This window comes from Petromyzon marinus, unplaced genomic scaffold, assembly GCF_048934315.1.
Source record: "Petromyzon marinus isolate PM22_M1 ecotype Great Lakes invasive population unplaced genomic scaffold, UKy_Petmar_22M1.pri1.0 PM_Scaffold_220, whole genome shotgun sequence".
In the NCBI taxonomy this organism is placed as follows: Eukaryota; Metazoa; Chordata; class Hyperoartia; order Petromyzontiformes; family Petromyzontidae; genus Petromyzon; species Petromyzon marinus.
In genome coordinates, this window is record NW_027423192.1 from 76,505 (window position 1) to 89,279 (window position 12,775).

The 12,775-nt window shown below is 55.7% G+C and overlaps 1 protein-coding gene across 1 annotated transcript in view; it reads right to left on the reverse strand.

Annotated features, from left to right (window-relative positions):
- Positions 1-12,775, reverse strand: part of LOC142922933 (uncharacterized) — a 61,305-nt gene that overhangs the window by 37,156 nt on the left and 11,374 nt on the right. Inside the window, exon 3 of the mRNA XM_076063871.1 lies at positions 11,833-12,441. Within this exon, the coding sequence (XP_075919986.1) occupies positions 11,833-12,441 (609 nt within the window). The remainder of the gene's footprint in view (positions 1-11,832; positions 12,442-12,775) is intronic.

The following is a 12,775-nucleotide window of genomic DNA, read 5'->3' on the forward strand; positions in this document are numbered from 1 at the left end:
TGTGTGACGTGTGTATGTGACTGTGTGACGTGTGTGTGTGCGACGTGTGTGTGTGTGACGTGTGTGTGTGACGCGTCTTTGTGACGTGTGTGTGTGACGTGTGTGTCGTGTGTGTGTGACGTGTGTGTGTGTGTGTGACGTGCGTGTGACGTGTGTGTGTGACGTGTGTGACGTGTGTGTGTGACGTGTGTGTGACGTGTGTTTGTGACGTGTGTGTGTGACGTCTGTGTGACGTGTGTGTGACGTGTGTGTGACGTGTGTGACGTGTGTGTGTGACGTGTGTGTGACGTGTGTGTGACGTGTGTGTGTGTGACGTGTGTGTGTGACGTGTGTGTGACGTGGGTGTGTGACGTGTGTGTGTGACATGTGTGTGTGTGACGTGTGTGTGTGACGTGTGTGTGTGACGTGTGTGTGACGTGTGTCACGTGGGTGTGACGTGTGTGTGACGTGTGTGTGACGTGTGTCACGTGGGTGTGACGTGTGTGTGTGTGACGTGTGTGTGTGACGTGTATGTGACGTGTGTGTGTGTGACGTGTGTGTGTTTGTGTGACGTGTGTGTGACGTGTGTGTGACGTGTGTGTTTGTGTGACGTGTGTGCGCGGCGTGTGTGACATGTGTGTGTGTGCGACGTGTGTGTGACGTGTGTGTGACGTGTGACGTGAGTGTGTGACGTGTGTGTGTGACGTGTGTGTGTGACGTGTGTGACGTGTGTGTGTGACGTGTGTGTGACGTGTGTGAGTGACGTGTGTGACTATGTGTGTGACGTGTGTGAGTGACGTGTGTGTGTTACGTGTGTGTGTGACGTGTGTGTGTGTGACGTGTGTGTGTGTGTGTGACGTGTGTGTGTGACGTGTGTGTGTGACGTGTGTGTGACGTGTGTGTGTGTGACGTGTGTGTGAGACGTGTGTGTGTGTGACGTGTGTGTGTGTGTGTGACGTGTGTGTGTGTGACGTGTGTGTGACGTGTGTGTGACGTGTGTGTGACGTGTGTTTGTGACTTGTGTGTGACGTGTGTGTGACGTGTGTGTGTGACGTGTGTGTGTGTGATGTGTGTGTGACGTGTGTGTGTGTGACGTGTGTGTGATGTGTGTGACGGGTGTGTGTGTGTGACTGTGTGACGTGTGTGTGTGTGACGTGTGTGTGTGACGTGTGTGTGTGTGTGACGTGTGTGCGCGGCGTGTGTGACATGTGTGACGTGTGTGACGTGTGTGTGTGACGTGTGTGTGTGACGTGTGTGTGTGACGTGTGTGTGACGTGTGTGGATGACGTGTGTGTGTGACGTGTGTGTGTGTGACTGTGTGTGTGTGTGACGTGTGTGTGACGTGTGTGAATGACGTGTGTGTAACGTGTGTGTGTGTGACGTGTGTGTGTGATTTGTGTGTGTGTGACTTAGGTGTGTGTGACGTGTGTGTGACGTGTGTGTGACGTGTGTGTGTGACGTGTGTGTGACGTGTGTGTGATGTGTGTATGTGACTGTGTGACGTGTGTGTGTGCGACGTGTGTGTGTGTGACGTGTGTGTGTGACGCGTCTTTGTGACGTGTGTGTGTGACGTGTGTGTCGTGTGTGTGTGACGTGTGTGTGTGAGGTGCGTGTGACGTGTGTGTGTGACGTGTGTGTGACGTGTGTGTGTGACTGTGTGACGTGTGTGTGTGATGTGTGTGTGTGACGTGTGTGTGTGTGTGTGACGTGTGTGTGTGACGCGTCTTTGTGACGTGTGTGTTTGTGACTGTGTGTGTGTGTGACGTGTGTGTGTGTGACGTGTGTGTGTGTAGTGTGTGTGTGTGACGTGTGTGTGTGACGTGTGTGTGACGTGTGTGTGTGACGTGTGTGTGTGTGACGTGTGTGTGTGACGTGTGTGCGCGGCGTGTGTGACATGTGTGACGTGTGTGTGTGTGACGTGTGTGTGTGTCGTGTGTGTGACGTGTGTGTGTGTGACGTGTGTGACGTGTGTGTGACATGTGTGACGTGTGTGTGTGTGACGTGTGTGTGTGTCGTGTGTGTGACGTGTATGTGTGTGTGACGTGTGTGTGACGTGTGACGTGAGTGTGACGTGTGTGACGTGTGACGTGAGTGTGACGTGTGCGTGACGTGTGTGTGTGACGTGTGTGTGTGACGTGTGTGAATGACGTGTGTGACGTGTGTGTGTGTGACGTGTGTGTGTGTGACGTGTGTGTGTGACGTGTGTGTGACGTGTGTGTGACGTGTGTGTGACGTGTGTGACGTGTGTTTGTGACTTGTGTGTGACGTGTGTGTGACGTGTGTGTGTGACGTGTGTGTGTGTGATGTGTGTGTGACGTGTGTGTGTGTGACGTGTGTGTGATGTGTGTGACGGGTGTGTGTGTGTGACTGTGTGACGTGTGTGTGTGTGACGTGTGTGTGTGACGTGTGTGTGTGTGTGACGTGTGTGCGCGGCGTGTGACATGTGTGACGTGTGTGACGTGTGTGTGTGTGACGTGTGTGTGTGACGTGTGTGTGTGTGACGTGTGTGTGACGTGTGTGGATGACGTGTGTGTGTGACGTGTGTGTGTGACTGTGTGTGTGTGTGACGTGTGTGTGACGTGTGTGAATGACGTGTGTGTAACGTGTGTGTGTGTGACGTGTGTGTGTGATTTGTGTGTGTGTGACTTAGGTGTGTGTGACGTGTGTGTGACGTGTGTGTGACGTGTGTGTGTGACGTGTGTGTGACGTGTGTGTGACGTGTGTATGTGACTGTGTGACGTGTGTGTGTGCGACGTGTGTGTGTGTGACGTGTGTGTGTGACGCGTCTTTGTGACGTGTGTGTGTGACGTGTGTGTCGTGTGTGTGTGACGTGTGTGTGTGTGTGACGTGCGTGTGACGTGTGTGTGTGACGTGTGTGTGACGTGTGTGTGTGACTGTGTGACGTGTGTGTGTGATGTGTGTGTGTGACGTGTGTGTGTGTGACGTGTGTGTGTGTGACGCGTCTTTGTGACGTGTGTGTTTGTGACTGTGTGTGTGTGCCGTGTGTGTGTGTGACGTGTGTGTGTGTAGTGTGTGTGTGTGACGTGTGTGTGTGACGTGTGTGTGTGACGTGTGTGTGTGACGTGTGTGTGTGACGTGTGTGTGTGACGTGTGTGTGTGTGACGTGTGTGTGTGACGTGTGTGCGCGGCGTGTGTGACGTGTGTGCGCGGCGTGTGTGACGTGTGTGTGTGTGACATGTGTGTGTGTCGTGTGTGTGACGTGTGTGTGTGACGTGTGTGACGTGTGTGTGTGACATGTGTGACGTGTGTGTGTGTGACGTGTGTGTGTGTCGTGTGTGTGACGTGTGTGTGTGTGTGACGTGTGTGTGACGTGTGACGTGAGTGTGACGTGTGTGACGTGTGACGTGAGTGTGACGTGTGCGTGACGTGTGTGACGTGTGACGTGTGTGTGTGACGTGTGTGAATGACGTGTGTGACGTGTGTGTGTGTGACGTGTGTGTGTGTGACGTGTGTGTGTGACGTGTGTGTGTGTGAGACGTGTGTGTGTGATTTGTGTGTGTGTGATGTGTGTGTGACGTGTGTGTGACGTGTGTGTTTGTGACTGTGTGTGTGACGTGTGTGTGTGTGACTGTGTGTGACGTGTGTGTGACGTGTGTGTGTGACGTGTGTGCGTGGCGTGTGTGACATGTGTGACGTGTGTGTGTGTGACGTGTGTGTGTGACGTGTGTGTGTGACGTGTGTGAATGACGTGTGTGTGACGTGTGTGTGATTTGTGTGTGTGTGACGTGTGTGTGACGTGTGTGTGTGACGTGTGTGTGACGTGTGTGCGTAGTGTGTGACGTGTGTGTGTGTGACGTGTGTGTGTGACTTGTGTGTGACGTGTGTGTGACGTGTGTGTGTGACGTGTGTGTGACGTGTGTGTGTGACTTAGGTGTGTGTGACGTGTGTGACGTGTGTGTGTGACGTGTGCGTGTGACGTGTGTGTGTGTGACGTGTGTGACGTGTGTGTGTGACGTGTGTGTGTGACGTGTGTGTGACGTGTGTGTGACGTGTGTGTGTGACGTGTGTGTGACGTGTGTGTGACTGTGTGACGTGTGTGTGACGTGTGTGTGTGTGACGTGTGTCACATGTGTGTGACGTGTGTGACGTGTGTGTGACGTGTGTGTGACGTGTGTGTGTGTGATGTGTGTGTGTGACGTGTGTGTGACGTGTGTGTGTGTGTGACGTGTGTGTGTGTGACGTGTGTGTGTGACGTGTGTGTGTGTGTGACGTGCGTGTGACGTGTGTGTGTGACGTGTGTGTGACGTGTGTGTGTGACTGTGTGACGTGTGTGTGTGATGTGTGTGTGTGACGTGTGTGTGTGTGACGTGTGTGTGTGTGACGCGTCTTTGTGACGTGTGTGTTTGTGACTGTGTGTGTGTGACGTGTGTGTGTGTGACGTGTGTGTGTGTAGTGTGTGTGTGTGACGTGTGTGTGTGACGTGTGTGTGTGACGTGTGTGTGTGACGTGTGTGTGTGACGTGTGTGTGTGTGACGTGTGTGTGTGACGTGTGTGCGCGGCGTGTGTGACATGTGTGACGTGTGTGTGTGTGACATGTGTGTGTGTCGTGTGTGTGACGTGTGTGTGTGACGTGTGTGACGTGTGTGTGTGACATGTGTGACGTGTGTGTGTGTGACGTGTGTGTGTGTCGTGTGTGTGACGTGTGTGTGTGTGTGACGTGTGTGTGACGTGTGACGTGAGTGTGACGTGTGTGACGTGTGACGTGAGTGTGACGTGTGCGTGACGTGTGTGACGTGTGACGTGTGTGTGTGACGTGTGTGAATGACGTGTGTGACGTGTGTGTGTGTGACGTGTGTGTGTGTGACGTGTGTGTGTGACGTGTGTGTGTGTGAGACGTGTGTGTGTGATTTGTGTGTGTGTGATGTGTGTGTGACGTGTGTGTGACGTGTGTGTTTGTGACTGTGTGTGTGACGTGTGTGTGTGTGACTGTGTGTGACGTGTGTGTGACGTGTGTGTGTGACGTGTGTGCGTGGCGTGTGTGACATGTGTGACGTGTGTGTGTGTGACGTGTGTGTGTGACGTGTGTGTGTGACGTGTGTGAATGATGTGTGTGTGACGTGTGTGTGTGATTTGTGTGTGTGTGACGTGTGTGTGACGTGTGTGTGTGACGTGTGTGTGACGTGTGTGCGTAGTGTGTGACGTGTGTGTGTGTGACGTGTGTGTGTGACTTGTGTGTGACGTGTGTGTGACGTGTGTGTGTGACGTGTGTGTGACGTGTGTGTGACTTAGGTGTGTGTGACGTGTGTGACGTGTGTGTGTGACGTGTGCGTGTGACGTGTGTGTGTGTGTGACGTGTGTGACGTGTGTGTGTGACGTGTGTGTGTGACGTGTGTGTGACGTGTGTGTGACGTGTGTGTGTGTGACGTGTGTGTGACGTGTGTGTGACTGTGTGACGTGTGTGTGACGTGTGTGTGTGTGACGTGTGTCACATGTGTGTGACGTGTGTGACGTGTGTGTGACGTGTGTGTGACGTGTGTGTGTGTGATGTGTGTGTGTGACGTGTGTGTGACGTGTGTGTGTGTGACGTGTGTGTGTGTGACGTGTGTGTGTGTGAGGTGTGTCACATGTGTGTGACGTGTGTGACGTGTGTGTGACGTGTGTGTGTGACGTGTGTGACGTGTATGTGTGTGACGTGTGTGACGTATGTGTGTGACGTGTGTGTGTGACGTGTGTGTGACGCGTGTGTGACGTGTGTGTGACGTGTGTGTGACGTGTGACGTGTGTGTGTGACGTGTGACGTGTGTGTGTGACGTGTGTGTGTGACGTGTGTGTGTGTGACGTGTGTGTGTGTGACGTGTGTGTGTGTGTGTGTGACGTGTGTGTGTGTGGCAAAACAACCCCCTACCTCCTCGCGGTGCCGGACGGGCAACTCTGTCGTGGACAGTGCTGTGGGGGGAGGTCCAATTTCGATTGGCTCCTCCCCTCATGGCATATGTGTCCACCACAGGGGCTAAACGGGGCTTTGGACGGGTGCAAGGGGCTGGTAACCCCTCCACCTTCAATTAATTGCCACTAAACCACGAGTTAAACTGAAATATATAACTAATAAGCTTGTGCCGGAGGCCCCGGGGGGCCAGGCGTCTATGACGTCTCCTGGCCAAACCCCAATTGGCGGAGCCAGGAGATTGAATATCTACCCTCGGGGCTCCTCCAGAAACAACGAAAAACCACTACGGGTGGCCACGTGGAATGTTCGAACGCTCACTGCGGAGGAGAGGCTGCCACTCCTCTGTCGGGAGCTGGACCGGTACCGCCTGGATCTATGTGGCATTCAGGAGGTCCGGTGGACCGGCTCTGGCTCCTGCCACCATGAGGGGTAGACAGTCCTCTACTCGGGGCAGCAGACTGCCAAACAACAGGCTGTGGCTCTTCTTTTGAACAAAAGAATGAAGGGGGCGTGGGAGCATGGCGGTGAGGTGTGGGAAGCTGTAAGCCCCAGGCTACTTTGGGCTCGCCTTCCAATCAACCGGATGCGAGGAATGGTGGTCGTGGTTACTTATGCCCCCACCGAAGATGAACATCCGTGGAGGGATGCAGGCAAAGCCGATGAGTCAGATGCCTTCCATGACTTCCTGTCACAGGTGCTGGCTAAAGTGGCCCCTCGGGATAGAGTCATCATGTTGGGTGACTTCAATGCCCGAGTTGGTCATGATGCTGGCACCTGGTCTGGAGTGATTGGAGGGCATGGGCCAGATCAACTCAATAACAACGGTAGGAGGCTGCTGGATTTTTGTGCAGCCCATGGGCTTGTAATTGCCGACATCGGCGCATCCACACAACATCATGGATGCATGCCGGGTCCAAGCAAGAACATCTGCTGGACTACATAGTGACGGACCAGCGGATGCGAGCCCATGTCCTTGACAACAGGACTTACCGTGGAGCTGATCTGCCCTCTGACCATCGACTAGTCATCTGTAAGATGCGCCTGCCATTCTTCCACTCCGGTGGTGGGTGTACACCCAGGACCCCATTCCAACCGAAAGTGGCCTGGTCTCAGTTATCTGATGAAAGTTGCAAGCGAGAATTTCATCATCGCTTGCGGCTGGGATTGGCATCGTCCCCGACTCCTCCTGATGTCGAGGGTAAATGGGCGAGGTTTAGGACTGTGACTCATGCAGCTGCAATGGCTGCTTTGGGTACACGGTCCAGACCTCCCCAAAGACCCGGGCTGACAGAGGAGGTGTTCAGGATGGTTGAGAAAAAGCAACAAGCCCACTGTCATCGGCTACAGAATCCCACGTCAGAGAATGAGGAGGCTTACCGCAGCCTTTGCTTGGAGGTTCAGAGAGCCGTGAGGCGCTGCAAGGATGGGTGGTGGTCGCGGGTTGCTGAGGAAATGGAGTCTGCCTCAATGGCCCGCGATCACAAATCTCTATTTAACTACATCAAAAAAGTAACCTGCAGCGCCACACCTATTACCATCATTAGGGGAAAAAACGGTGATCCAATCTCCGACCCCCAGGAACAGGTTTGCAGATTTGCTGAGCATTTCTGAGGTCCTGGGGGAGGGAAAATCCCTCAGCCAGGAAAATATCGAGGCACAAAGTGAGGATGACCCTGCTGAGGCTGTGGTGCCTCAAATATTGGAAGAAGTCACCCCCTGTGAGTGGCTGGCTGAGGTGCCATCTGTTGAGGAAGTACTGAGTGCGATCCGGAGTCTGAGACCAGGAAAGGCAGCGGGCAGAGATGATCTCCCAAGCGAAATGCTGAGGGAGGGTGGCGTTTGTGCACAGACTGCCCTATATGACATCATAACAACAGTCTGGACCACTGGACGGGTTCCGCAGGATTGTAAGGATGCCCTGGTGGTCCCCCTTTTTAAGAAGGGGGACCGCACAGACTGTAACAACTACAGGGGCATTTCACTCCTCAGTGTGCCGGGAAAGGTCCTGGCAAGGATTATTCAGCATCGCCTTGCCAGGCACGCTGAGGAGAGGCTTGCGGAGCCCCAATGCGGTTTCAGGAAAGGGCGGTCCTGCACAGATGCCATATTTTCTGTCCGTCTGCTACAGCAGAGGTGTAGGGAATTCCAAAAAGACCTACATCTCTGCTTTATTGACCTGGTCAAGGCCTATGATACCATCAGTAAGCCTGGGCTCTGGGTTGTTCATCATGCTTTTGGAGTACCTGACCCTCTGCTCACGATCATTAAGGACCTTCATGATGGTGAGCGGGCCCGGGTAAAACTATGTGGCCGGGAGTCAGAGCCATTCCGTGTACACCTTGGGGTGCGACAGGGATGTCCTCTGGCTCCCACATTATTTAACATCTATTTTGACCACGTAGTTCGTGAAGCCTTCAATAGCTGTACCGGGGGAATCTCCATATGGTACAAATATAATGGTAGGCTGATCGATGCCCGGGTGCGGTCAAGGGATGGCTCCCTATTGCTCAACCATGTTATGTATGCTGATGATTTGGTAATAGCTGCTCATTCAGAGGAGGAGTTGGAGACGCTGCTGCTGAGACTGGAGCGTGCCACTAAGAGATGGGGCCTTACCATCAGCCCCACCAAAACTAAGCACCTGCCTGGGTATTTTGTACCATCGGACACTCCACCCCCACAACTCCAAATTGGTGATGGGGCAGTTGTGGAGCGAGTGGAGAGTTTCCCATACCTGGGCAGTGTGCTTATGACCGGCTCCAGTTTAACAGCAGAGGTCTCACTCCGAATCAGTCGAGCGGCAATATCTTTTCATCGGTTGCGTAACGCTGTGTGGAAGCTACCTGGTCTGTCGCTCCGCACTAAGCTTCAGGTCTTCTCGGCCACGGTCATTCCCTCCCTTCTCTACGCTTGCGAAACGTGGACCCCTCTAAGGGAACATCTTCGCCGGTTAAAAACATTTAGGCTGGCCTGCCTACGATCCATCCTGGGTTTGGCCAGACTGGATTGTGTGAGGAGCTCACAAATCCTTGAAAGATCTGGGCAAGGTCCCATCGGTGAGCTCCTCCGGCGGGCAAGGCTGCGATGGTTGGGTCATGTAGCCCGCATGCCCAGCCACCGCATGCCGAAACAGCTTTTGTTCGGCCGGATTGAGGGGGCTAAACGGGCGCGGCACGGGCTAGAGAAGAGATGGAGTGATGTGGTACAGGAGGACGTGGAGCTGAGTGGACTTGCCGATGACTGGTACCAGCAGTGTCAAGATCGGCCTCTGTGGAGGAGGCTCGTGAAGGACGCTACTGGGCAGTTGGAGGCAGTCGCCCTCCAACAACAACGGAGGGCGGAGGAATGACGCTCACAACAACGAGCGGAGCGCCGGGTGGCTAAAGCACAGCAGGTTGGCACAGAAGGGGGCACAGGTGGTGCATCAGCCAGTCATCTCAGTCAGTCGACCCGTGGCACCTGGGTCTGCCCTGTGACTTCCTGCCAGCGGGCGTTCGACACTTCACGTGGCCTCAGGGTGCACATAGCCTGGCACAAGCGTCGTGGTGACGTCACCGCCAATTAGTGGTGAATGGCGGTTGTTGTTGTTGATGTGTGTGTGTGATGTGTGTGTGTGACGTGTGTGTGTGTGACGTGTGTGTGTGTGACGTGTGTGTGTGACGTGTGTGTGTGTGACGTGTGTGTGTGTGACGTGTGTGTGTGTGACGTGTGTGTGACGTGTGTGTGTGTGACGTGTGTGTGTGTGACGTGTGTGTGTGTGACGTGTGTCTGACGTGTGTCTGACGTGTGTGTGTGACGTGTGTGTGTGTGACGTGTGTGTGATGTGTGTGTGTGACGTGTGTGTGTGACATGTGTGTGTGATGTGTGTGACGTGTGTGTGATGTGTGTGTGATGTGTGTGTGTGACATGTGTGTGTGACATGTGTGTGTGACGTGTGTGACGTGTGTGTGTGTGACCTGTGTGTGTGACGTGCGTGTGTGTCTGTGTGACGTGTGACGTGCGTGTGTGACGTGTGTGTGTGTGTGTGTCTGTGTGACGTGTGTGTGACGTGTGTGTGTGTGACGTGTGTGTGACGTGTGTGTGTGACGTGTGTGTGTGACGTGTGTGTGTGTGTGTGTGACGTGTGTGTGTGTGACGTGTGTGTGCCGGACGGGCAACTCTTTCGTGGACAGTGCTGTGGGGGGAGGTCCAAATCCGATTGGCTCCTCCCCTTATGGCGTCTGTGACCACCACAGGGGCTAAACGGGGGCTCTGGACGGGTGCGAGGGGCTGGTAACCCCTCCACCTTCAATTAATTATAACTAAACCACGAATTAAACTGAAATATATAACTAATAAGCTTGTGCCGGAGGCCCCGGGGGGGGCAGGCGTCTATGACGTCTCCTGGCCAAACCCCAATTGGCGGAGCCAGTAGATTGAACATCTGCCCTCGGGGCTCCTCCAGAAACAACGAAAAACCACTACGGGTGGCCACGTGGAAAGTTCGAACGCTCACTGCGGAGGAGAGGCTGCCACTCCTCTGTCGGGAGCTGGACCGGTACCGCCTGGATCTCTGTGGCATTCAGGAGGTCCGGTGGACCGGTTCTGGCTCCTGCCACCATGAGGGGTGGACAGTCCTCTACTCGGGGCAGCAGACTGCCAAACAACAGGGTGTGGGTCTTCTTCTGAACAAAAAAATGAAGGGGGTGTGGGAGCGTGGCGGTGAGGTGTGGGAAGCTGTAAGCCCCAGGCTACTTTGGGCTCGCCTTCCAATCAACCGGAGGCGGGGAATGGTGGTCGTGGTTACTTATGCCCCCACCGAAGAAGAACATCCGTGGAGGGATGCAGGCAAAGCCGATGAGTCAGATGCCTTCTATGACCTCCTGTCACAGGTGCTGGCTAAAGTGGCCCCTCGGGATTGAGTCATCTTGTTGGGTGACTTCAATGCCCGAGTTGGCCATGATGCTGGCACCTGGTCTGGAGTGATTGGAGGGCTGGCCTGCCTACGATCCATCCTGGGTTTAACCAAACTGGATTGTGTGAGGAGCTCACAAATCCTTGAAAGATCTGGGCAAGGTCCCATCGGTGAGCTCCTCCGGCAGGCAAGGCTGCGATGGCTGGGTCATGTAGCCCGCATGCCCAGCCACCGTATGCCGAAACAGCTTTTGTTCGGCCGGATCGAGGGGGCTAAACGGGCGCGGCACGGGCTAGAGAAGAGATGGAGTGATGTGGTACAGGAGGACGTGGAGCTGAGTGGACTTGCCGATGACTGGTACCAGCGGTGTCAAGATCGGCCTCTGTGGAGGAGGCTCGTGAAGGACGCTACTGGGCAGTTGGAGGCAGTCGCCCTCCAACAACAACGGAGGGCGGAGGAACGACGCTCACAACAACGAGCGGAGCGCCGGGTGGCTAAAGCACAGCAGGTTGGCACAGTAGGGGGCACAAGTGGTGCATACTTCACGTGGCCTCAGGGTGCACCTAGCCTGGCACAAGCGTCGTGGTGACGTCACCGCCACTTAGTGGCGAATGGCGGTTGTTGTTGTTGTTGTATCTGTGTGTGTGACGTGTGTGTGACGTGTGTGTGACGTGTGTGTGTGTGTGACGTGTGTGTGTGTGTGACGTGTGTGTGTGTGTGACGTGTGTGAAGTGTGCGTGTGACGTGTGTGACGTGTAATGTGTGATGTTTTTAAAGTGTGTGTGACGTGTGTGACGTGTGTGTGACGTGTAATGTGTGAAGTGTGTGTGTGTGACGTGCGCGTGATGTGTGTGACGTGTGTGTGTGACGTGTGTGACGTGTGTGTGTGTGATGTGTAATGTGAGACGTGTGTGAAGTGTGTGACGTGTGTGTGACGTGTGTGACGTGCGTGTGTGTGACGTGTAATGTGTGACGTGTGTGAAGTGTGTGACGTGTGTGACGTGTGTGTGTGACGTGTGTGACGTGTGTGTGTGTGTGCGCGTGTCCTCACCGTAGGGCAGCGTGCCCACGCCCCCCGGTGGCCCCAGCGTGTACCCCAGCGGTGCCGGGTACGAGTACGCAGAAGCCGCCGCGGCCGCGGCCGCCTGAGAGTACGCGGCCACCGCCGCCGCGGTCGGGAGGTACGCGGACCCCGCTGCGGCGGCCGGGAGGTACGCGGACCCTGCTGCGGCGGCCGGGAGGTACGCGGATCCCGCTCCGGCGGCCGGGAGGTACGCGGACCCCGCTGTGGCGGCCGGGAGGTACGCGGATCCCGCCCCGGCGGCCGGGAGGTACCCGGAGCCCGCCCCGGCGGCCGGGAGGTACCCGGAGCCCGCTCCGGCGGCTGGGAGGTACGCGGACCCCGCTGCGGCGGCCGGGAGGTACGCGGACCCCGCCGCGGCGGCCGGGAGGTACGCGGACCCCGCCGCGGCGGCCGGCGAGTAGACGCCGGCCGGGGAGTAGGCGGAGGCCGGCGAGTAGAGGGCCGGGGAGTAGGCGGAGGCCGGCGAGTAGAGGGCCGGGGAGTACATGGAGGCCGGCGAGTAGAGGCCGGTCGAGGAGGCCGGCGTGTAGGCGCCGGCGGAGGAGTAGGCGACGCTGACAGGGGAGTAGGCGGATCCTGACGGGGGTGGTGGCGGTGGCGGTGGTGGGATTTGTGTGAAACGCGGAGACACACCGGCGTGTGTGTGTGTGACGTGTGTGTGACGTGTGTGTGACGTGTGTGTGACGTGTGTGTGACGTTTGTGTGTGACGTGCGTGTGTGTGACACGCAACAACAACCCCCTACCTACTCGTGGTGCCGGACGGCAACGCTGTGGTGGGCAGTCCCGTGGGGGGAGGGCCAACTTAACTACGGCTAAACCACGATGTCAAATATCTCATTAATAAGCTTGTGCCGGAGGCCCCGGGGGGCCAGGCGTCTATGACGTCTCCTGGCCAAACCCCCAAATTGG